This window comes from Cuculus canorus, chromosome 1 (genome assembly GCF_017976375.1).
Source record: "Cuculus canorus isolate bCucCan1 chromosome 1, bCucCan1.pri, whole genome shotgun sequence".
NCBI classification, from domain to species: Eukaryota; Metazoa; Chordata; class Aves; order Cuculiformes; family Cuculidae; genus Cuculus; species Cuculus canorus.
In genome coordinates, this window is record NC_071401.1 from 81,564,641 (window position 1) to 81,591,088 (window position 26,448).

The 26,448-nt window shown below is 39.3% G+C and overlaps 1 protein-coding gene across 12 annotated transcripts in view; it reads right to left on the reverse strand.

Annotated features, from left to right (window-relative positions):
- The window catches only part of MAP7D2 (MAP7 domain containing 2), an 84,963-nt gene that overhangs the window by 31,354 nt on the left and 27,161 nt on the right, over window positions 1–26,448 (reverse strand). For 9 of the 12 annotated variants that reach the window (XM_054084330.1, XM_054084323.1, XM_054084309.1 and 6 more), the window contains exons 1-3: window positions 10,950–11,013; window positions 8,571–8,648; window positions 5,590–5,753 (exon numbers count right to left, since the gene is read on the reverse strand). In XM_054084330.1, coding sequence (XP_053940305.1) covers window positions 5,590–5,753; window positions 8,571–8,648; window positions 10,950–10,998 — 291 coding nt within the window. In that variant the 5' untranslated portion in view covers window positions 10,999–11,013. Of the gene's footprint in view, window positions 1–5,589; window positions 5,754–8,570; window positions 8,649–10,949; window positions 11,014–26,448 lie in introns of those variants that run through there. The other 3 variants (XM_054084245.1, XM_054084273.1, XM_054084255.1) reach the window with 1 other exon arrangement.

A 26,448-nucleotide genomic window follows, 5' to 3' on the forward strand; every position in this document is an offset into this window, starting at 1 on the left:
CAATTTTCCATTCTCTGGAATCCAAAGTCACTCCCCTCTGATTTAGTTTGCTACAGTCTTTCTTCTTTTACTACTTGATTATGCTATTTTTACATTTAAAATCTGTGTGAGCCGACATTGTATTTCAAGTTCACACTTTTTGCCTTTAATGTCCCACCTCCCAACATCAATTTAGTTCTGGTTTAGTCCCTCTTCTGTACTTACCCTCTCCAAACCTCACCTCTTACTCAATCACCATTATTCTCTGCAGTCTGCTTCTTTTCATTATTTTCTTCTACTATGCATCTTGCCCCAATATACCTTCCCACCCACACTCTTTACAAAGCAAAATGACCTTTAAAAGGAAAGCTTTCTCATTACAGCATACACTTACACATAATCTTTCCTTCCATATCTAATGAATACTGTCACACATTAATCAAATACGATAAGATGAAAGCAGTCAAGTTTCAATTATCTGAGTGATTCATGTTTGGGGTTTTTTTCAATGCTGCTTGGAGCAAGGACCCAGCAATATTCTGCAGTTTGCAAACCACAAAATGCACTTATGCCACCTACTATGAAAGCACTGTTTTAAGAATAAGAGGCATGATGAAATAGATTAAAGAAATTAAATGATTTTTCATACATATTTGAAAGACCATGCTACCTACAATCTGAGGTTGAAATCTTCAAGTACATGATGTGGAGAGGATAATTCATTTTCATTGGCAAAGAACCTTTCATTAAAGCACGATAGAAAATAATTATTAAACCTCATGAAACCCTGCAGATACAGCTTAGATTTAAGAGTGATACGAGGGTCATTTTGCACAAAGAAAGGATTGTTATTTAAAAACATTTTAAGGTAGAATAAAACTAAAAAGCCAAAGAAAACAGTAAGGCACCTGGAAGCATAGTGTAAATAACTCATACATTAGTAATTCAGTCTGTGACAAAAAGCAAGACAAAGCATTCATTCCTTCATGAACAAATATAGTGCAAAACCCTTCCTGTCTATGCTACAGATGAAATACCTTCTTAAAAACATATCACACTATCCATGCAATCCTTGTTTGAGTACTCCTAACAGCTATACAGAGAGGAAGAATCTCTGTACTAAAGATATAGTGAGCTTCTACAAAAACAATAATGTACAAGCTTTGTATGTAGGTTAAATTAAGAATGAGTAAAACCATAAAGCCATCTACTGCTAGTATCTAATATGTACACGTTACTTTCCAAAATCCATAGTTATTAATCCAGATTTTCCTCAGACTAAGCAACAGAGCAAACATTTGCACTCTCTGAATGAAAAAAAAACCCACAAACAAAACATAAAACCCACCAAAATCCAGTAGTGAGAATACACCTAATATGTCTGAAGCCCTTTCCTGTTCCATATATAGCTGGCCTCAGCCCATCGATCCAGCCTGTACAGACACCTCTGCAGAATCCTTCGATTCAGAAAGACACACCCGTCCAATCTGGGGTCATCTGCAAACTTACTGAGGGAGCACTCAAACCCCTCACCTAGATCACTGATAAACATTAAACAGAACCAGCCCCAATACTGAGCCCTGGGGAATACCACTTGTGACCAGCTGCCAACTGGGTTTAACTCCATTCACCACAACTCTCTCTGCTTGGCCAAGCACAAAGTTTTTTAGCCAGCGAAGAGTGCACCTGTCTAAGCCATGAGCCACCAATTTCTCCAGGAGAATGCTGTGGGAGACTGTGTCAAAAACTTTACTAAAACCCAGGTAATAACATCCACAGCCTTTCCCTCATCCCACAGGCAGGTCACATGGTCATAGAAGGTGATCAGGTTAGTCAAACAGGACCTGCCCTTCTTGAACCCATGCTGGTTGGGCTTGATCCCCCTGGGTGTCCTGCACATGCCTGGTGAGTGCACTCAGGTTGAACTGCTCCATAATCTTCCCCAGCACCGAGGTCAGGCTAAGTAGCCTTTCTGAAGATCTTACAGCCATCCATTGCAGCACTCGAGCCACGAGAGTCATCCCACCATGTTTTTGCGATGGCGACTAGGTCATAACTATCCTGCTGCACAACGGCTTCCAGCTCCTCCTGGACTAGTTTCCTAGGCATGTCTCTAACCCAGGCCCCAGGGAGGCAGCAGACTTCCCCGCGAGATGGGATCTGCTCAACATATTGGCCCCTCTGTTCCCTTCAGAAGGGATTTGCCTGGGACAACTGCCCTTCTTTTTTCCTTAATGGAGGCAGTTATAATGCACAGGGCTGACTGACTCTCCCCAGTCAGCTCCCTGGATGGGTCTTCACCTGCATCCTTATTTGCCTGGCCCTCAAGTTCCAGAGCCCCATTTCTGTTGTGTAAGGGCAACTGGGAAGGTGAGGGAAGCCAGGAGGGGCTCTGCCTGCCACTCCATGCAGGGACTTGCTTTCCTGTCTCTTAGATACCCTCCTTCTATTCAGCAGCAAAAGGGTATGGGATCCTCTGCTTCTTGTGGAGCCTCCATCTGCTGCCTTGGCCTCCAGGATTGGCTCCACCAATCTATCTCCCTCTCACACTCCCTGATAGTTGCTAACCTTTCTACTCCCCCCTTCAGCTCTGCCACTAGGCTGAGGAGATCACTCACCTGATCATACTGAGAACAGCCATTGTCTCTGCTGCCCTCCAGAACTTGTGACAGCCTCAGGCACGCCCTGCAGACAGTGTCCTGGACAGTTGTATGGCTGCTGGGAGGCTTTGCCTGGGTCGACACATTCCTTCTGGAGATGGCCTTTGGGCGAGTTGAAACTACTCTCTAGAGCCTGGAAGGGACTGCACTCTGCTTGCATGCCTTCCCTGCACTTTTATCCATTTTTGACTTTAAATAATTAGTGCAAACAATTCTGAAACAATCTGCTTTATATCTACAACACAAACATCTAAAAGAGCCCCCAAAACCTCTTCCTATTCACTTTGAATATTCATCAGCATTGTATGTAGGTAGCTTACTGTTTGATACTATCAGTTGGCTTCATCTTTGGAATGGCTCTTCCACATAGCAACAAAAGGGCTCTCTTATTTACTATTTAAAGAATGCATTAAAAAGCAATGCAGTGTGTTTAAATTTAACTACCCTTCTGAACAGAATTAACTGCTACTCTCAACCAATTACATCTATGGATGTTTAGAAAGGGAAAATTTATTAAGGGTGTGTACATCAAAGAACAACAAATGAAGACTCTGCATTAAGGCACATGGAGGCTGCAGCAGCAAGTAATGGCAAGGTGTAAATAGAGGACAGTTGGTGCTGTAATGAAAACTAAAGTCTTCTCCTCACATCCACAACAGAGCAAACTGAGAGACTGCTTGCATGGCAATCTCAAGAAGTTTATAGCAACATTTTCGTATGAGTTATGCAATTGAATTTCACTTAGTAGATGAAATGCCAAAAGATGTTTGGAAAATGGTTATTATTTCCATATATTATAATTAAAAAAACTAAATGAACTTTGAATTATAATATAGTAAGTAATTACCTCTATAACACCTTGGGAGTTTTTCACTCTGTTGTGTTTAAGTGCATACTTTTTAGAAATATAACAAATAGTGCATATGCTCCAATGCCACAGGATATTCTTTTCCATGAAGCAGTTGTTACATCAGTCTGAAGTCCGAGTGCTGGATTGGATTTGATGCTGTCTACCAGTAGCAGTTAATTTAAACATTACCATATTGGTAGTATCAGTAAAATCATCAATTTCCTTTTTAAAAATATCTGATGGTTTTATTAGAAATGGATCTTAGACTAGATGGATGTTATTGCTCTTACTCATTCTAGCCTCCTTGACATGGCCTGTAAAATTAATGATAATATTGTCTTACAGCATATAAGAGCAGTAGAAGACCACAACTTCTACGGAGACTTTCCAGTACCCTGTGTACAGCTAGATATTTATTTGCAGTTCACATGGAAGTTCAAGACAGGGAAAGAGAAAAAAATTACTTGAACTGATCAAGGACTTGCTTTGCTTTCATCTAGTCCCAAAGCCAATGGCTACTTATTGTAAAAGCATCTGTTGAACACGTTAAGGGAAATGAGAAAATTTGATAAATACATCGATGTAGGACTTGGATATAATTGATAGTTGGTTGTGATAAATAGAGTATTGTATTAAGACTATAATAAGAACAGGTGCTGGAAATTAATCTTTATGATAACTACAAGAATACCGTTCAATTGTCCAGAATGACTCATGAGCAGTGAGTAACTCGCAGTGCTCTGGGACTTGCAACTTCATTACCGTCCTTACTCGGACCTCTGCTGCTACTATGCATACATGGTTTGAGAGGCTCATCAGAAGAGCTGGAGGGCATGGGATTTGGCATATCTTTAGTAGAATTCAAAAGGAATTTGAGAAATGAGGGAATAACAAGTAACCATGAACAGAAGCCAGGAGAGGGTGGTGTCTCCTTTTGTCAATTTCCTTCTTTCCTCAACTTCCCCTGTTCTACAGATTATTCCTCTATATACACCTGGCTCCTTCAGAGGGGCCTGGATTTTTTCTCTCACCAGGTCTAATCCATCCCTAAACAAACAAGTATCCTCTCCTATCATCCTGCCCACACAGCTTTCTCTCAGATTCCACAGTCCGGGGAAAGGGGGAGGGAGGAAAAGAAAGAGAAAGGAGCCACACCTGGGCCTGCCTTGACTCCCAAAATACAGTTTAAGCTTGAAAGACCAGCTCAGTGAACAAAGCTAGGAGTGGTATTCTGATTATGACCAAACACTTGGAGGTAGCCTTTCTCTCACCATTAGAGAAGTCTCCCATGACATGTACAGGTGTTGGGGAGCTCCTCTGGACCCATTCCAACAGTTCCAAATCCATCTTGTGTGGGGGATTGCAGAACTGGACAGAGTACTTTGGGGGGGGTCTCTAGGAACTGGGCAAGTATCTTCTTTTGGCTTTTTTTTTGTTAACCACTGCCCCCTTTTCAAAAAATCACTAATTCTTTATCCACTGCGTTTTCTACAGAATGTCAAGTGAAGAGACACTCGCACTGCATTCAGAGATCTGCCGAAATTGGATTCACTAGAGTAACAAAGAACTTTAGGGAGGGTAGAAGAGAGGAAGGGTATGAAGATGCTTCAAAAGATATGTGATTAATTTTGTTCTGTACTCAAATCTAAAATAAGCCTAGATTCTTCACTGCTTTAAGTAAGAATTTAAGTCACTGAAGAAAACAGAAAGACCACATTTTCATAAACATTATTTCAGTTTCATAGACAGTAAACAAAACAGCAAGGAGAATCTTTCCCTTTTATGAAAACACTCATCTTTTAAAACTACTTTCTGGAAAACTGATGCTTTACCGTCTGACAGTCAGAGTCCCAGAAACGTTAGCATACGCTGATGACTACTCTGTGAGATCAGACAAAAATCAAGAGACAAAAAAAGCTTTGGAAAATGTTTTTGATGTACAAGCAGCAGCAGTAGTTATAGCTGTGGTGATGTAAGCTTGCAGTTCCTAAAGTAGTACCCACATGTCTCTGGGCCAAAGAAAAAAGAAAATCAATATTCAGCTATGTTTAATGCTACCATACAGAATTGCTCTGCCATGTATTTCTCTGTGGGCCTTACCTCCTCCTCTTTAAGCTTTTGTCTCCGTTTTTCTTCAACAGCTGCTCTCTTCTGCTCCTCTCTCTGCCTCTGTTCCTCCAGCCTTCTCCATCGCTCCTCCATTTGCTTTTCATATTGAAGCTTTGCTCTTCTTTCCTTCTCCAGTATCTGCTGTTCCCTAGCAGCTTAGGCAGAGAAAAAGGTGCATTTAAAAATTTGCACCTTCTGCAAAAATTTGCAGAAGAAAATTATGCAAATTTTCTTCTGCTTTAAAACTAATTTATAACATGGTACAATAGTGTAAAACAACAAACACAAGTAGACAGGGGTTTTAGTCCACTAAGATAAAACATACAGTGCATAGAAGTGTTGGAATGATCAGTAAATCAAAGTGATTGCTCAATAAATAAATAGGGAAGCCCTCTTTACACAAGGTGACAGTCAGTGCCTCTTACCTACGTAAAAACATTATACAGAGTAGTTAACAACTCTTTCCTGTTTATGCTTCAAATCTCTCCATAGCTTAAAGCCAAATTCTTTTTTTCAGACATAACAAGTGCTCCCAGTAGGTTTTTAAGTGAATCGGTTATACAGGTTGAAGCAAAAGCCCTTGGAATTTCTTTAAAACTGTGCTTCATGCTATGGAACTGCCTTAAAAATAAATATATTAAAAAAAAAATTGCTATTTTTTTACAAAGCTTTGAAAATACACTATCCTCTTCATAATTTGGTGCTACATTGTTATCCACTTCTGTATCTTTGCATGAAAAGAACCCCACTTCTGTTATTGAGAGTTTGACCAACTGTTTATTCCAACTGGAGTCACAGTGGTCTTCTTGAGACATTAGTTTGTTGTTATGGAAATTCGGATTGTGACACAGGACTGTTGCTTCAGGTTTACAAAGGGTAACAAGTAACAGAAGTTAACATGACAAACCATGAGGAAAAAGTCTACTTCTCATACAAGTGTGTTCCATAAAAAGACAGGAAAGGGCAGTTCAGTAAGCATGCTTAAATACACAAAAGCCTGTAATGTCATACATCAACACACTTACATACAGTATAAACGGAGAAATATTCTCACAGCTGCCAAGTGTCCTGGTTTCGGCTGGGATAGAGTTAATTTTCTTCCCAGAAGCTGCTGGTTTTTAGATTTAGTATGAAAAGAGTGCTGATAACACAACGATGATTTTTCTAGCTAAGAAATCAAGGATTTTTCAGTGTCCTATGTTTTGCTAGCATACAGGTGCAGAACCAGGACAGCTAACCCAAAGCGACCAATGGAATATTCCATACTAAAATATCATGCTCAGTATAAAAATGGGGATTTAGCCAGGGGTGAGTAAGCGATCTGGGTTCTGTGTTCAGCATTCCACGCTTGTTGCTATTGTCGCACTTGCTGAAATTACTGCTTGGGATGGGCTAATCATCAGCAGTGAGCAGTTGTATTTTAACAAATTCTTTTATACATTTTATTATTATTATTATTAGTAGTAGTCTCTTTCATTTTATCATTTTATTAAAATTGTCTTTATATCAACCCATGAATTTTCATTTTCTTTCAGATTCTTCACCTCGTCCCACTGAGGAGACGGGGGATAAGAAAGCAGCTGTGAACAGCTTAGCTGCTGGCTAAGGGCTAAACTATGGCACCAGCCTAAGAACGTGAAAGTTAGGGAAAGTCAGAATTAAGACTGTTTATACAAGAGCTACTCCTTCATCCTGCTCACCTATTCAGCCCCAGTCTGCTGCTTCAGTTCTTGTTTCCTTGTACAGCAAATTTTCACCCTTCTAACTCTCTAAGCATCTTCCCATCAGTCCTACAATCTTACCCAGCTGTCTCAATACCCGCTTCTCAGACCAGCTTCTTCCCCTCAGCTCCTGCCCCAAAGCTCTTTAACCGCAGCCATGACCTTAAGTCTCTTCTAGCTACATTCCCCAGAAGGGAACTTAGGCTTGTGCACACCCCATACAGACAGAACCTCTGGGGAGATGAAGTACTGAACACCAATAGATTTTCACAGGAACTGCAAAATGGAATCTTGATCACCAAGCCCACAGTAATAAAAAAAATGTCAAAGTCACCAGTCTCAAGCCTCAGCTTTTATTAAGAAATGGTCAACTGTTTGTTTATTTATTGCAAGAAAAACAGTATTTTCCTGTAATTCTTTTCAGAGGTATCCATAATGTTTTACAGTTGACATTTTCTCAAACTTAAATTTCAAAAAATCATAAAACACTGACAATTCCTTCTGATGGTTATTGTCAGATAACCCTAAGGGATGGTGCTATCTGCACTTTCCAATTATTACAATGAGGAAAAATGAAGCTAACTGTTCAACATTATATATATATATATATACACACACACATGTAGGTAGTTCAACACAATGATGAACAGTTGATTTCATTCATATGTGTACATATATGCAGTTAACTGTGTATACACACACATATATATTTTTATATATATGTAAAGCATATATATGAATATATAAATGAAATTGCAAAATTTCCTTAGCATTTTTCTTGAGGTACTAGCTGCTTAAAAACTATTTTTAAAGCTCTGAAATCATTGTTTGTCATTTAGGAAATGAACTAATATTTTTTCATTTGCTTGAAAGATTAATAATTTTAAGACTTATGCAAAAGTATCTGCTTTATGCCATACTTAACAACTCCATGATATCTTTTAATATGGCTAAACCTTAACAGACTAAAATTATGTCTATTCCACCAAATCATTCTATATATCATCCTAAGTATTATTCAAGGCTTTTTCTAGTGTTTTTACAAATCAGAATTCTAACAGTATCTTGCACATAGGCTTATATTCAAAAGTACTTACATCAAAGAAGAAAGTCAACTTTTAACTATATGGTATTAAATACTCAGACTGAACCACAATGTTTAAAATTAGGAACAGAAAAAATGTCATGTTAATATCTTAAGCCTAATTGTCATGTATACATAAATAACACATACAGTTCCTGCCATCTTACCAAGGTATTTCTCCCTTTCTTCTCTTCTCTCCTTTGCCAGTCTTTGTCTTTCATCGGTTTTTAGAAATCCATCAATGACTGAGGTCAGACGGAGAAAGAGAGAGAGAGAGAAGGAAAAAAAAACATCAAAAAAGTGTTAGTAAAACTAAGGAAGCATCCCAAAGAACTAAAAAAAAAAAAATCACAAACAGCAACAAAAAAATAACACCAATTGCATTTACTGAGCAACTAAGGATTCCAACACCAAAAATGATTTTGCACTTGTAAGCAGGCAGGTAAACAAGCAGGGATTTGGATACACCTCGACTGGAGTCTCCTACCTACTGCCAAGTTCCAAGCACAGTTCCTCAGTATAAGTGTAAGTCACTCCTCAGAGCAAACAAGCATGCTCTTAGTAATAGTTTTAATAAATACTTAAAACTTTCTTAGAAAAAAACATAAGGATGCAATTAACATGCATTCATCTTTGTTAATAACCTCATTTGAAAGTTTCTGGCTTAAAAAAAAAAAGGTAGTTTGGGAAAATAGCAAAAGCAATACACAGCTAATGCTGTGTGGTGTCATGGCCTTCATATTTATGGCTTAACACAGCCCCACAGCCTCCCTTGTCCACAGGAAACCACTAGCACCAGCTCATTTCAACAGCCTGCAATTAGTACCGGATGAGGCTACAGAGGCAGCAGCCCTCCTGCCCTCTTTTCCACATAGGAAACACTTTGTTTCCTCACTGAGTTTGTATCTAAAAGCAGGTTAGGTGTCTGGGGGGAGGTTGCCTAAGGATGTTTTGTACCTGGATCCAAACACCCCAGTTCTTTGCACAGCATGTGACACCAAAAAGCCCCATTTCAGGAAGCAGGCAGGCATGCAGAGCATGACAAACAAGGTGCCTCCAAGTCACCTGCCTGCGTGCCCTGGAATGAGCAGCCAGCCAGATCTTGGATGGACCATCTGCAATACCACGGGTAAGGTCACCAGATAGTGACTCGATAGACTGGCGAGAGGATGGTACCCTTTTAAAACAGCTGACAGGGCCTCCAGTGCCCTCCTTCCTCTCTTTGTTTTCAAGATCTCCTGGGGTGTTAGCAGGGCTGCAGTGCAAACAGGCACGGTGTCTCACAGCATGGTTTACTCCTTTGCAATCATTATTTGGGCTTCCTACTGAGTTACTGAATTACAATTAAGTTCCCTTTCTTTTTGATCCAAGAACTGCAGTTCTTAATTTTATCAGAGAAATATGGGTGTAAAAGTCACTTAGACTGTAACTCCAACTGTCTTCCTGAAAAAGTCAGGCTTGCAGGCTCCTCTCCAAGGGCATCCTGTCTGTGGGAACAAACATTTTGCATAGCAAGTGCCTTTCTGTAAAATGCACAGTTCTGCAGGAAGGCTGAAAACCAGCCTGGGTGATCCCTTGAGACTGGTGAAAAACAGGTCTCAGCTGTCCCCCATTAGAGTAACAGCTTGCCTTTTTCCCCCCAAGCAGCACCTTCAAACACCATCTCTAATCCTCCTACACACGCACACACAGACAGCAACTACCTGACAGCAGCCAGCCCTCTGGAAAAATGTGATTATAGCTCCCAACTGGAATTTGTGGGTCAAATACATGTCTTCTTGTTACTAAAGACTCATCCTACTTCCACACTAGTCCACTTGGCTGCCAGTTATTGCCACATCTGACAAGCAGGGAGGAGAGCAGAGGCAGTTGCTCAGTAAAGCAACCATGGCAAAAGTTTGCAACTACTTGGACAGGGCCTGCAATAAGCAGCCAAGAAGGGCAACTCTGGTGTCATCACAGTTAAATTACAACTCCAGAAAGTTTTTCAGTGACCTCAAAGTCAAAATAGCAGGAAACCTACAATTTAGGCTCAAAGCAGCAGAAGAGATGAAATCAAGATGGGATCAAGAGCCCAAAGGGGGAAGACTGAACGTGGAGGCAAGCAGCGACAAGAGCAAAAGTCTTTTGCAGCAAGGCATGTAGTCAGATGGAGAGGTGGAACCTGAAGTATGAAAACCAGAATGGGGATAAGCTGGAGGGATGGGGAGAGGAATAGCAGGACAGTTCATGTCCATGGATTATGTTCACAAAAGTCTGCACTGACTCTCATCACTTCCCCTTCTTTCAAAAACTATGAAACCCACTGGCAAAAATACGTGTCAATAAGATTACAACAAACTTCTTGCTACTTTGATTGCTTCACAAACACAACTGGCAGGAGTGAATCTAAAAGCTCCAGCTTGCTTACAACTGCCATAGCTCTCCATAGGTGATGCACAATTTTTCAGGTTAGCTTTCTCAAGAGTTTGGATGTCTCAGCCCCACTCAGGTACTGTTCAAAGATCAAGGCTGTAATGCCAAATACTTAATAAATTAGGATGTACCATCATTGACGCAGTCAGCACAATCTTTACTTTGCCTCCTTTTACACATTACACATTTTTTCCCCTTTTGCTTTTTCAGTGCATAGGACAAACATCCTCAAGAAATGAGCCAAGTTCAGACTGATTAGAGCTTCTTGCTTCATTTCTTTCTGCAACTGGAAAGTAGACAGAATTATAATCTGAACTGTGTCTTGGAGAACAGCACTCCATACTTGGCTATGTCACAGGTGAATAAACAAATACATAGAGCTGCTGCTCATTACATGTGCAACACACCAATGTGCAAAAGCCACTTGGAGCAAAATAGTATGCAGGTTAATCAGTACAGGCATCAAAAGCATATGCATGCAGCAAGGGTAGCATTAAAATAGCAGAGGCACCCCTCAATACTGTCATTTCTTAACTCAGGTACTTAACTTCCTGAATCAGCATGCCTGCCAAAAATCAGAAATTTGCTTGCCTTCAGAAAGTAAATATAGATTTGAAGGACAAAATAACTGTTCTCTTGGTGATAACTTGTAGTTTGGGATTTTTTTAAGGCCAAAATTAGTGTATTTACTACAAATGCTATATAAAATACATTATAGATGCAATGAGCACAGTAGTTACTTGTGGCAAGAAGTTTGACTCATGACAAGAATTCAAATTCTATTCAGTAAAGCAGACTGCAAACAGCAAGCTGGGACAGGAAACTACTATGAAAATAGTGTAATGCTTTCTGCCTCATAACATGAACTGCCAGCAGAGGGCAGTGCAAGGTTTGAATGAAAAAGAAAACCACACAGCAAAAAAAAGCCTTCACTGTGATAAGCGACCTCAGGTTAATATTCTGTATACTCAGCTTTATCCTGAGCCTTCCTCATATTTACAGCTAAGCCTCTGATCGCTCAGTTAGAAGGGCGTGTAGCAGCAAATAACGTGTAAGAGTCGGGACGTAAACATAGGCTGGTTGAGCCTTCTGCGAACCAGAGTAATGAATACAAAGAGACAGTGGCAAAAAATTTCTCTAATAACCCTTTATTCCCAGACTTTCAGAAGAACAAGTAAACTGCCCAAGTAACAACATCAAAGATTTTACTGTCATGAAGCACACACGCAACCACACAAATAGCTGTCACTTCTCCATCTCCCAGCCTTTCTCAAAAGCCCCTTTTCCAAAGAGTCCCCAGTCTCAAAGACATGGACATGCAGCTAACAGCTGGACTACTTCCTTGAAATTGTGCCTCATTTGCTAACTGAAGAGAGCCAGCTGCTCCTCTGGAACTTTGTTACACCAAGTATTTCTAAAGAAAAAGACCATAACTTACAACGAATTAAAATGTCAGCAGCAGTCCTGCAGCAGTGATATACCAGCTAATGCCGCAGGACTCTTTCAATACTTCAGTGTTACTTTGAAATAAATATTCACAGAATTAAAAAACTGACATAGTTAATCGCTGCTTCAACTCTTTTTGATGGGCAAGGTAAATCTGTGATGAAACCACTGATGAAATAGTGCCAGAGCATGCCTATACGTATGCTACTTTGCCCCCCATACTGCTCGCGTAAGCCTCTTGGTGGTTGCTCAAGACAGAGAGGAAGTTTGTCCTGTCCCGATGAGACTGTACAAGGTAAGCTCCGTCTTTCAAAATCCATATCCTGTTTCTGGTTGAGAAAAGAAGTACTTGAGCAGGACAAACAGGTTTCTGGAAGCTGAAAGTACATTTCAGAAGGGCCAACCAGCTGCTTGGACACCTCCTCACATGAAATTTGCACCCTAGTATCTGCCAGTGGATAGGGCCTCCATTCTTTTGGGTTTTCTTTTTATTCTTTGCTGTCAATCCCACATACGCTTCTGTGGCCTATAATTTCCCATGGTATTTGGTTTCACAATGTATTTGTATGTAGCAGATATCAAAGCCCTTGACAGCAGGCATCCCAACACAGAAGGGAAGTCAAGCTGAGGATCTGAGGCCAGCTCTACTTAACAGTGTTCAACATACCTAGACCTTTGGCCACCCTACATGACCACGTGTAACATGGTCTAAATAGACCTTCACCCACTCTACATGACACCACCCAACATTTTTAGACCTTTGCCACAGAATGAGTCATCTACACTGACATTGCTGTGATGGTGAAATTCCTGGTTTGGACGCAGTTCTGCCAACAGGTGGCTTTGCAAGGGATGCAGTGAGCTGGTCTATACAGCAGGCCAGATCACCTCGAGATACCACTCAGTCCACTTACACCCACTGTTCTGCCGGCAAATTCTGTTGTTTCAAATAATACAATCTCAATCTATAAAATCAAGGGTTTCCTTCCTAAGACCTACTTTCTCTCCCTTGAGACTGTTCTTTGATTCCATAAAAAACAGACTTTTCCACCTGCTGCTGCTTCCCTCTGGGTACTACTGAAAAAAGAAATGTTATGTTCAAGTTTTCAGTTACCAGCTGTACTCTGAAAGGGGGAAAAAAAGGTATAAAACTGCCTGTGACTGTATGTGGATGACACTTTCTTTTGGCAAAAGGCTTTTTTTCTAGATTTTAATAATGGTATATCACTGAGAGGTTTCAGATAGAGTCAACATGCAAACAACACAAAGGTTTTGCAGGTATGTTCAATATGATTCAGTGGATTGTTTTTATTTTTTGACAACTGTTTAAAAGAGTTTTCTTTATTTAAACAAGCTGTTTATTGTATTGCACTCAAAAATCTAAATACGAATAATCAGAATTTTTTCAGTTCCAGCTACTTAGTTCAGTTTTGCTTACCAGGATGAATTTTAAATAAAACCAGAAAAGAGACATTTTCCGTTATGTCGAATTAAAATGCCAGAGTGGTTATCTGTTGTTATAAAGATATTAAGTAAATGAAGCCATTAAAGGCAGACTCAGTTGGCAAACACAGTGACATTTCAGGCACCTCAGGCTAATTGTTTGGAAGGTGGCCTGGCAGATAGGGGAGAGAAGCTGCCAAGGACCTGCATGTTCTGGTTAAACAGTTAGGACACAAAGCATCACTAGTTGCCTGCTTGATGTTCCTTATCCCAACCCTGGATTTTAAAACTCATTTGAATCAAGAACTTCAGCTGTGCATCATACTTATACAAAAATTACAGTAGCAAAATTATCCTACTAGTAAGTTTGTATAAGTTCAAGGTGAAGTCACTACAAAATGCTGGTCAAAGAACTTAAAAATTATACACAAAGTATGTATAGATCATTTGGTAATCGCATATAATAACAAAACCAACTTAATTACTGCATGGGGAGTAAAAACTTGCTAAACTATAAAAGGCAGACCTTTTCAGTTCTGCATGAGCCCACAGACACCTTATCAGCTCCATGGGACTGCATGCTTTACGTACCAACAGCGCGTGCAGCCCTAACGGTGTTCCATGGAGACTTCAGTATCAGGCAGACACAGCAGATGCATCTCAAGATCACTCACAGAACTGATAAGAGCCAATAGCAGAATGTTTTTACTTATGAGAACACTAGATAAATAATAACACTAGGTCTATAATTTAGTTTACTGAACAAGCCCCTGCTAGACAGCCCACCCCATGGTAAACACATACAAATCAGCAGCAGCACTATGTCAGTGTGGGTTCTACATTGCTCTTTTATCCATGTGATTCTGTAATCTCTCAGGTTGAAATGAGTCCAGAGGCTTAATCGGAGCTTGCCAGTGTCCTCCCCTCACATTTAACACACATGAACATTTATAGCTGTATTTTCCAAACTATGCCAGACCCATTTGGAACCTGTAGGTAAGATCTTCCTCCCCTTCTAGCCCATCCCTTCTGCTTCTTACTGCAGGCAATTACAAACAAACAAACAAAAACCTGCACAAAAAGGGAGGTGAACAGTGGAGATTCAACCATAACTCAACTATGGTTTGGTTTGGTTTTTTAAACTTCAGATTCTTCAGAATAAAACCTGCATCATTAGTGTTTATGAAGGCAGAAAATTAAATACATAACTTTTTAGTCTGATGTTCAGTAATCTTTTACTGTTCATGAAGAAACCTTACGTGAATAATTGTTCTCCAGCACTTCTAGAAGTAGTTTAATTTCCCTGAAAAGCTCCTCTTTATAGCATGCAAACACACCTGCTGAGTTAACTAACCTTGAAATGGTGGACACGTCAGATTTTATATGGTGCAGAATAATGCCTGTACAAAAACACTTAGAGATGGTAAACAGGTATAAAGGACAGAACTGCCTCTCCATCACACTTCAAGGGATACTCCCTTTCTCTATATAACAATACTTTCCAAAACTCTTGATTCACAATGGGGAGGGAGAAAGGAAACAAAAAAGAATATGGTTTCCTTTTGTGTATTATAGATCTTTCATTCAGTAATTAGTTAACAATGCTTTATTCCTGTGTTCAAAGACAAACAGGCAAATATTGCTAATAGCTTCATATAAAACTTTAAATAAAATAAAACGTACATACTTGTAAACATCATACCCAGAGCCTTAGCTAACAGTTTGAGTGCTTCAACACTAGCTCCAAAGCACCTACTGCTCCATTAGCCAGTGACGAAAGCCAGCACAGCTCTAACACTGCCTCCAAAGCAAGGTGGCAGGCAGGGACCCAACCAGAAATCCAGGCCACTTTGGCTCTCATGCAAGTGTCAGAAATTTTATCTTTTGCAGAATATAATCATCAGAAGAATTTAGTATCAAGATACTTCTATAAAAAAGTTGAAAGTTGACTCAAAATTCTGAAATTAGTTGAAAGGAAAAGTAGCAAAATTAAAAAAAAATGCCTAAAGATTCTCATTTATTTTTAATTGTTGTTACCAGAATGTCTAGTCTTTTTCCTAATAGCAACTGATTCGAGTTACATATTTGCTGTAAAAATCAAAGTTTCTGGACAATTTCCAGAGCTGTTCTATTGAAAAAAAGACACTGCCCATCATCAGAATCACAGCTATAAATGATAAGACTTATTCTTTAAAATAGTCTAAGCAAGGCTTTTTGGAGACCTTAGGGTTTTGTTTGTTTGTTTTTCCCAGTGGTTGAGAAGTTTTCAGGGATTTGGAGTTTGGGAGTTCTGTTTTCATTTGTTCATATGTGTCCCCATCCACCCCCAATCTGATTAAAAAAAAAAAAAAATTTTTCTTTTAGGCATAGAAATTCTCAGTGTAAGACACAGATAATCCAATTTGAAGATGCACTTTCTAAGATGTAGGAAAATTATGGGTTTTAGACTTGATCCAGCCATAACTTCAATTATGCTATCAGAAAAAGCCCTCAAGAATATTAACTAAAAATAACAACACAGCCCTTTCCCCTGTCAGATAACTAACTACACAAGATTTAGAATAAGGAGTAGAATAAGAGAAGAATCCAAAAGGAATTCATGGCACTGTCTTGATAACTGATTCGTTCTACACACGCACAGCGTCCAAGGAAAGCCATCCTTTTCAAATCTGTTCCCTGAGCAAGTAAATCATCTTAAAATTGTGTGCAGGGATGGAGGGGACAGGAATCAAATCAGCAAGTTTCTGGAAAGAAAGACTACACATTCTGGAATGGATAAAGCAAAAAAAAAGAGGAATAAATAAAAGCAAATACTGCTTACTACCTCACAATTAACACTTTGAAACTAAATGGAAGTAGGCTTTGCCAAGGCGTAATTGCTGGCACTAGATGGAAATTACATACTAAAACAAAACTAAACACCCAAAGCTAGAAAGACCAAAAATAAAATTATTTTTTCCACTACAGAAGATTTTTCTTCTTTCTTTTGTTCACTGCATATCTCTCAAATTAGCAATTGTCCAAACATGTACTTAGGATTTATGCATTTACTAACTTGCAGAGACTAGTTTCACTGACTTCAGCAGAATTACTTCATTAAAACGGAAACTATGGAACTACTATGTCAGGATGAGGAAGCCCTTGCATGCCCCACCCAAGCCTGAGAAGAGGTCCTATCACTCACTCACTAAATGCATTTGTTAGAAGGAGAGTATCTATAAATACTGTAAGACTGCTTACCTAGTTCACTTCACCTTATGACCTTTGCAAGAAAAAGCCTCATTGTAAGACTGCAAGCCTCGAGTCATAGTTATTTTGCCCAAATTATCAAAGGGAAATGTTTTAGGATCACATATATTTGTTACTCTAGCTCAGTGAATTCAATGTGAACAACTTAATTTTAGGAACATACATATCAAAATTAAAGAAATATAATTCCTTGCCAACACCTTTTGTCACCAAAACGAACCAGAAACAAAAGCACTGTTCATATAGCGTAGTCTAGCACACTTCAATTCCTCATTAAAAGTATTTCTGGACTTGCAATACACATTCATGTATCAACATCTTGATGATGTTATACACTCGTTATCAGGTATTAGATACCCAGAGCTCAGTGAAAAATAGCATTCCACTGAGAGATTCAGATATTTTCAGCATCAGCAAATTAGATGGAAGTCTTAACTATCCATTTCTCCCACCTCTAGCGAGCTTTCAATCCTCAAACGCAGGTTAAAAGCCACTTCCTATTCAAGTTAATTGGCCTTGCTGGTGCACGACACTGAACAGTGATCTTACGCTTTGGTGGTTTTACAATTTTCACTGCTGTGTTGCACTCCTAAACGGCAGCTGAAGCGCATGATGACATCAAAAGTGCAGGGAGAGCACAGAACTGCTTTTCCAGATCTAGGTTGCAGAAGCTTCCGTGGAAGCCTTTAGAGCCACTGCAGTCTTGCACAGCCCCCACGTGGGCAAGGAGATGACCTGCAGCTGAGATGTGCCATTCCTCTGTTTACTGTGATTTTTTTTCACTAAAAACGATGAACACTTAGTCACCCCTTTGCAGCGACTTCCCATGCTGTGATTTAAAATCAAGGAGTGCAGGAGCTTATATTTGCAAAGATGGCTGTCTGGAGAAAACAGCTTACCCGATGTGAGCACTCAAAGTTAGAGCGTCACATCTTCATCAAAGAGGTCACATCTTCACACTCAGGCTTCTCAGTATCACTGGCCTTGAGACCTGAGTAACCCTCCCCTCAGCAGTCACGCTGCCTCTACCCTCCGGTCAGACTTCCTTGCACCCACCGCGCTAGCAGCCAGGACCCCTTGTTAAATCTCTGCTTTACACCAAAGAGGAAAGTTGGGATGATTTTCCCACTGTGGCAGTAGCCTAGAGCGTGTGTCAAGCTGCTCAGCTCAAGGCACTGAGGCTTAAGTCCATTATTCTGCTGCCAGAGCTCCTTTTATCCAAAAAGAAATAAACTTTCACAGCACCAGGACAGAGCAGCTGCAAATCTCAAGTTGCAGGTAACTTGGGGGTCACAGGACTGCGTTCTGGGAGAAGCCCCAGCAGCCTCCCTATACCCTGCCTTCCTGTGTGGTCTCTGGAGGGCAAATTAGGCAACCATGGGCCTCCGCAGGAAAGCAACTGCTTGTGAATGGGCCAACTGGAAGAGATAAAAAGAAGTCCCACAATCAATTAATTAAACTTAATTAAAGCTCTATGTCAAAGAACCCATACAAAACCATAAAGTACAGCTTGCTTCTAGACCAATTTGAGCCAGAAAGTGTTCTTCTGGAGCCCCGAGTAAAAATTATGACAGATCTGTCAGTATATTCTTATTGAAAAAAAAAAAAAAAAAAAAGGATAATCACTGAAGAGATGATAAAATAAGGTTACTATCTAAATATAAAGGGCTCACGCTGCGAAGACAGAGGCTTGGTGAGTGAGCATTTGTGAAGCAGCATTGAGTTTAAACAGCTCAACAACCCACAGCACATGTATGCACAGCAATGGCTCTGTGGAGTCCTTTTACTACCTTTTTTTTTTTTTTTTCCACTTTAAGTCTAATTTAATAGAAACTGTGATCTGTGCTTTCAGATTTGCTCTGAGCTGTAGCAAAGGTGTATTTAGAGAATCAAGAAAACATATTTGACTTCTAACAATGCTTATAGAGATGTGAAGTGTTGCCAACGTGCCCTGTACTTCCATAATATGCCTACATATTTTTTTCCCTACACAGTACAACAAACTTTTAAACATGACCTTAATTTCTTACTATACCTTGTCCCTGCACCATTAAGACAGTGTTGACTGAAGATTTGGAAAAGGCTTTAGGGCGTCTCTCTTCTGGTTTTGTGATGAGCAAAGTGAATATAGAGCATTTAGAGAAGAATCCATTTGCAATTTTCCATGTATATATCTTTCTATAAAAAAATTAGTGTCAATGACTTATTAACCTGGCATACACCTATCGAGGAATAACCTCCACTTTGTTCTGTTCCTACCTGATGTATCAGTGAAGCACTGTATTATTCCACACAGAATCAGCTACTAGATATAGAAAGCGCATTTTCCCTGTGATTTGGCAGAAGCTTTAACAAAGAAGCAAAGCCGATTAAATCAAACTGCACATGAAGTGAACTTCCATCCTCCATGGACTTGGCTATGATTAGGCGCAAAAGTTACAATGTTGCTCTCACACTAATAATATTTCTTACCCTTCTATTTGAGGGAGGAGAACATCATCCATTGATTATCAAAATCAAACCAATTTATTCTAGGAATATGCACAGTAAAATCTCATAGGGAGAAAAAGCTTTTACAATTAGATGTCTTTTTTTTTTCTTGCATTTTAGTAGCTGTACTATAGTACTTTGTATTAATCTACTTATGTAGAAGCTTAAACTTTTAAATATGTTCCTGGTCAGTTTATCCAAGTGTATTCCATACAGCTCCTGCTTTCAGATGCCCCATTCTTGGCCCCAAGATAATTCTGAATAATTCATACAGTTTAGTGGTGGGATCCAAATATTTCCCCATATTTTAAAGATATTTTAAATCCAGAACATGAGCACTTCCCTCTGGCCCTTATGTAGTTACTTGATCTCCTCCAAGAATCTAATCCTTCTAGGTCTTCCATCAAGAGTCTAACATGTCCTTGTTGCCATTTCTACCTAGTCTATCTGTCCTTCAGCTGTGAGCTTCTGACTCTCAAGGAACATCGAGTGTGAAGCTTTCAGGGTATGCAATTCCCTTTCAGGGTATGCAAGACACTGCTCAGACTTGACCAAGCAGTGGCAACCTCACTGCCCCACACAACAAAACCCAAAAAGATTATATTCACATACATCCTCTTGTATTTAATGGATGCATCTTTGTATGAGCATTTACAATGATTTTTCTTGATTGGCTATTTATTATAAGCCCCTGTGCACAGAAAATATTATTTGTACCTGTTAAAAACCAAACAACAAAGAACAAGGCTCCAAAAGCAAGAACCTTATTCATTTCTTACCCTTGAACTATATTAAAGGGTCTGAATTACTTACAGCTTCTAGATATCTACAAAAACATCCAAAAGTGGAGAACATGTTAACACCGACACAGGCAACCTAACCTATGCACGGGGCTGGTGCAGCCTGCTGGAGTTCAAGACTGCAAGAGGACAATGAGACACAGTCACAGTTGTAAGACTGAAATACATTGGGTCTCACCCACCTTGCCTAAATCCTGCTCCCTTCTGATAGAAAGACAATGTTTGCATTTTGTGGAAACAGACAGGATGGAATTAGATCTGTTAAATTAGTACTCTGAAAAATACTTTTCAAGGACAAATGACAGTATGCAGATGGACTGATACACAGTTAAGGCTGATCACTTCTATATCCCTTCAAAGTTATGTGAACCTATGTTCTTAAACAGTGTTTAGTTGGATTTTCAGTACTTCAAAAAGTGTTAAAAAGATTAAATTGGCCTTTTTACCACTGCATAAGATAAACTTGTTTAATCTGTAATTTCTCAGAGGATTATCCACTGACTTCTCACTATAAGCTGTCTTATTTGTTTATGCAAATTCAGAACACAAATCACATTATATGTGGAGCTCTTAACTTGCAGAATAAATAAGATATTTCATCAAACCAAAGGCTTTTCCACACGAGAGAGATGAGTGAATTGTGCATCTACTGATGTTTCAAGTCTTGAAAAGAGGGAGATGGGGGTTTTTTTTCAGAGTAAGAATTTGGTGCTCTGCAAAGATTTACAAAAATCTGTAAAACTAAAGGATAAAACAGAAGTGAAAGCTACCTGTACAAAGTGACGAGGCTGCTTGCAAACTGCCTAAATGATAGATGAACACACTCTGCATTCAGGATTCACAGCACACTTACGCCAACAGAAAAAAGCCAATTAAAACATAGTGGGTCACTAAGCTTTGCAGTAAGTAGTGCTTAGTACAAAAAACTGTGTCCCGTATTCAGTATTTGCTGTCAAAGTTCATCTGAAGTTTAGCAGTGACGTGTAGCTGAGCTTCACAGGATGGAGGAGGACTCCAGTTTGCACAGGTATCTCCCACCATCTTTTCTGACCTTCATGGTCCAAAGGAAAAGGAGTTGAGAGATGCATTTAAGTTAATAATGTGCTGTTTTCAGTGCCATGACAAAACTGCTTCTGCCCTAGCTCAGGGGAAGTTCAGTGCAGGAGTGTGTGCAGCAGGCATTGCAGGCACCAGGGGAGGATTATGGGGACTCAGCTGGCATCTCCCTTGGCACAATCATTCTTCCATCTTTAGACACACACAGGCACTTGCAAATACACTCATGCTCTGCAGGCACGTTTTCTTTTCACCATTAACTGAATTAATTTCAGAGACACATTGTTTTTTAAGAACACAAAAGCTTAAAGAATGACCTTTCCTGGAGTGTTTCTGTTGATCCTTGAACCATAGAATCATTTGGGTTGGAAGAGACATTAAAAATCATCTAGTTCCAACTCCCCCTTCCATGGGCAGGGACGCACCCCGCTAGATCAGGCTGCCCAAGCCTAATCAATCATCTGGAGAAAACTGATTTAATTCAGAACACTGGCATATTAGGGAGAGTGAGTGAGCGTAAGCATCACAGAATCACTAGGTTGGAAAGGACCCACTGGATCATTGAGTCCAACCATTCCTAACAATCCCTAAACCATGCCCCTCAGCACCTCATCCACCTGTCCTTTTCAAAAGGCTAAAATTAAAGTGTTTTAACAAGAAAATATGGTTCTTATTTGTTCAAAATTACTAATCCATTAAAAGGCCTGTAAGAGTCTTCCACTACAGTATAAGAAAAGCTACTCGTTGGGTTCAAAGGAAAAATTTGTTTATTATTTTAGCCCTTATGCCGCCAGGTACAACTCTGGGAATGCAGCATAAACGCTGCTAGTTCTCGCACCTGAATTTGTAGCACTCTGCACAGCATGTTTCTCTTCTCATTCATATGTAAGGGCAAAGCTGGAAATCCAGCCCAAAGAACCTCACTTCTCTGGTAACTCAAATCCTTCAAACAAGTGACTCGGGGAAAAAGCCTTATTTCCCACAGGGCTGTGCCTAGACACCAGATTCTTTTCTGTCTATCAAGACACAAGTTTCTGTTGAAGTGTTCTTGGAGGCTGAGGCATTTACAATCGATGCCCCCATTACAGTGGTTAATTTTATGGCATGGAATATGGGTTGTGCTCTTACTGCATTCTGTGACATCACCAGTTTTTATAATCTTTGCAGGAATATAGCACCATTTAGACTGTAACTCCTGTCAAAACAAAACTCAGGACAACTTAAGAAAACCCATTAAAAATTATGGAAGTTGCTAAAAACAAGAGATTAAAAAAAATCATACAGATTTCTACAAGAACCTAATGGTTCAGTGGAAAAACTGATAGCTTTTCTACACATTATTTTTCTGAATAACTCTTACAGAATAAAAGCAACTAAAAGCATGAGAGGACATGGATTTGCCATACATTTAAACACACAGCTTAAATGTTTTAGGAAACAAGGACATGATGTTGCACTGTACTGATTTTCAAGGCATATAGTAATTGCACAGCATCTAAACTGACAGGCTTAAAGATGGCAGAGAACACATAAAATGAGCACTTTAAGAGAGCTTAGTCAGTGTCATGACATTAAAACACCACGATAAATTGACCAATGATAATGGAAGAATAATTTGCAGTGGTAATTTCTTTTAGGTTATTTATAACAAGCAGAATGAGAAACCATGAGTGCATGCAGTTTATCCAAAGAGCACCGTTTAGCTAAAAAGCTGATAACAGATGAGCTTGAAGAATTTATTTGCACTGAACATAACAAGCTCTAAAAGGAAACAAAGATAATTATTTGCACAAGTGAACAATAGCATAAATGCACTAAGGTTGATGATGATTACTGAATTCACACTCCCCATTTTCTCCTGTGGAGACGCCACACTGAATACACCAATGTTCATCATGCAGCCAGACTTTTTTTTTGGCATGATATGATACAGTCTAGTAACACATGGTGTGGATGTGTATGTTGGGATAAAAAGAAAGCTCTTCAATTGAGATAAATGCATGATGAATGTGAGAAATTGAAGGTCACATTGAAGGCAGGTGATACCTTGTTCTAACTAATTTTGAAAACACATGAATGACAGTTTCACAATTAGATGATGTCCTTATAATACAATGTAATTGCACACTTTGAAAGATGAAGGCCAGTTAGCTTAATTTTTTCCAATGCATGTTTAGACTTCACTTTGTAAGTCTACAATTAGCCTGCACGTGAGTTAGGCTGTATTTTGTATTTAAAATTTACTTTTTAGTTTTCTCTTGTTCATTGTTCCTCCCTCTCACCTCTTTTCTGATGTGTCACAATTGTGGTTTTAACAAAACAATTTATTGACAGGAATTTAAGCCTGACTAATCCTGCAAGTAAAACAAGTGTAGCTTTATTTGATACCAGAACGTAGGTGTTTACAGTCAAAAGCTTATAACTTAGCATCCACTTTGCACCAAGAACATAGCAAAATAATCCTGTTTTAATTCTTACAAAAACTTGTCATCATCTTTCCTTCCCCAATGTCAACACTAAATCCCAAACTATCTTCTTTCATGCTTCATTGTTTTTCTTTTCATCTGACAAAATCAGTAAGACATAAAGGTCGAGTTGTATACAGTACTTCAGTTACGATGACATTTGTACCAATAAAACTTGCTGTACGGTCATTCTATAGCCAAGTATCTATTTACAATTCATTCATTATCATTGCTTTTAATGTCTCACTGTGGTCTCTACCGAGACAATCAGACTGTCCACCTTGCACAAACTCCCAGAAGTTACATTAAGGAACAGAGTGGCTTTCCTCATTCGAAGGCATCTCTAATTGTTTCAAATTATTCCTATTCTGTACCGTACAAAAGAAAATAAGTTTTGATTTTAAAAAAAATAAATCTTCTCAGCTATAGTACAGGAATAAATTAACACAATTGTCCAACACAATTACAGAAATACTATAAAGTTATCAACGAATTAACTTTTTTTTCTTCCAGCAATCTACCACTCTGCCCTATAAGGACTAGCTGCCCTAGAGGACTAGCTAGTGCAGCCTTTCTGCCAGGCTCCTTTTTATTTCTCAACCCACTTACTGCAACAAAAACCTGTGTGCTCTTTTCCACTTCTGGCTTCCAGGAATCACTAACTGACAAACAAGATGATTACTCACTACATAGAACAACAACAAACCATTTATAGGGTGTTATCCTACTAGTCTGTCCACTAGATGACAACTGAGTAAAATAATAGCTGTGTCAATACAAATAGCATATCAGTTTCAGACAGATTTTATTTTTTAAACACAGGTGTCTCCTCAAGCCTAACTTTTATGTGAATTATATTACAACAAAACATGCTTCGCAGTGATATTTATTTTTCCTTTTTTGAAACAGGGACTTATGAAGTGTGAAGCGCATTTGAGGAAAACTGAAGTGTTCAAAATGGTTATCATCATGTTCTTCTATTTCTGTCCTAATAAGCCACACCTGCCTACTACCCAAACCTACAATCACATCAGGCTAAATATTCTATACATAAAAGATGTTAATAAATGAAAGATTTGGTTAAGACGCAGAAATGGTTGCTGGTGCACAAGTAACCAGAAACCAGCAAACCATCCATGTGCTTGCTGCACAGAGACCACCAGCTGCTAACAGAAAGGAAGGAAACACTGTTCTGCACCATAATGCACAGCCCAAGAAACCAGCAACTGCTCCTGCATAACAAGTGCAAAGTGATCAGATGAAGACAACTTCAGGGGAAAGAAAATGTTAGATATCTACAAAGCAATGTCTTGAGGTTCCCTCTCCCTCTTTGTATTAACTTCTGTTGTTCTTCTCAAGCTTTAGGATGTATTGCTCATGAACATTTCTCCAGACTAAAGGCTGGAGTATCAACGATAGTCACCAGGTTTTGAGTGCTGAAATAGAAGTATTTTTATCACCTTAAAAGGCAAGTCTGAGAAGGGTGCCTCAAACACGTGCTGAAGGACAGATTTTTCTATGTAATCCATTAGAGCAGTTCAGCTCAAAGATGAGGGCTACCCACATATGAAAACTTGCAGCTCAAAACGTCCAAGGTAAGGTGTCTATTAAAGTACAGTTAATGAAAGTCCATATATTAAAAAAACAATAACCAAACCATAAAGACTCCATACATACATGAAACAACTACAGCAAGTTCTGAAAATGACCTAGGAGAAAATTTCAAGAGTTTCAGTTTGAATTAGAAAAGGGAAGACTTCCATTAGACATTAGAAAGAAATTCTTCACTGTGAGGGTGGTGAGGCACTGGCACAGGTTGCCCAGGGAAGTTGCAAATGCCTCATCCCTGCAGGTGTTCAAGGCCAGGTTGGATGAGGCTTTGAGCAACCCCACATAGTGGAAGTTGTCCCTGCCCATAGCAGGGGCGTTGGAACTGGATGATCTTTATGGTCCTTTCCAACCCAAATCATTCTATGATTCTATGAAAATTAAATGAGCCTGCTTTGCAAGTAACTATATTAATACCACATAAATGTAGCCAGATGGGAGACAATATTCTGCAGAGTGCAGCTGAGAAAAACAACAGAGAAGTAAGATCTTTCTTCTTTTCAACTGCAATACCGTAGCCACTGCTAAGTTATTTTCAGCACTCTACTTTTTATTTCAAAAAAGCCTGCAAAGTACAACTTCCTAAGAAGTCTTGCTTATAAAAGCCTCTCAGCCAGACTGAAGACATAGTGATTCACTTCTCCGTGTTGAAGAGGAGCTCTCAAGGATCTTTTGACAACTACTGAAGTAGACATCATGATACTCTCAAAGACAATATTCCTAAACACTATTTGAAGAGATTATACCTGTGTCCTCCCCCTCAGAAATACAAAAAGTGTAGGTACATAGGCCATTCAGTTTCACACTCAAAATTACTTTTGACAAGACCTCTCCAGTGAGCGACACCAGCAACTGAGTTTCCTTTGTCACACTGGAAGCAGATGTAGGCTTTTTCTAAGCACTTCCCATGATTACTATGATCTATACAAACCTGACTCCTAGAGAACAACAATAACAACAACAACAACAAAAAAAATCAGTGAGTAGTGCTCAGTACATATTGTCTTTCTAGGCAAAAACATATATACTTTACCAGTCAGCACATTGTTTTTTCAAGGTTACTTTTCTTGTTT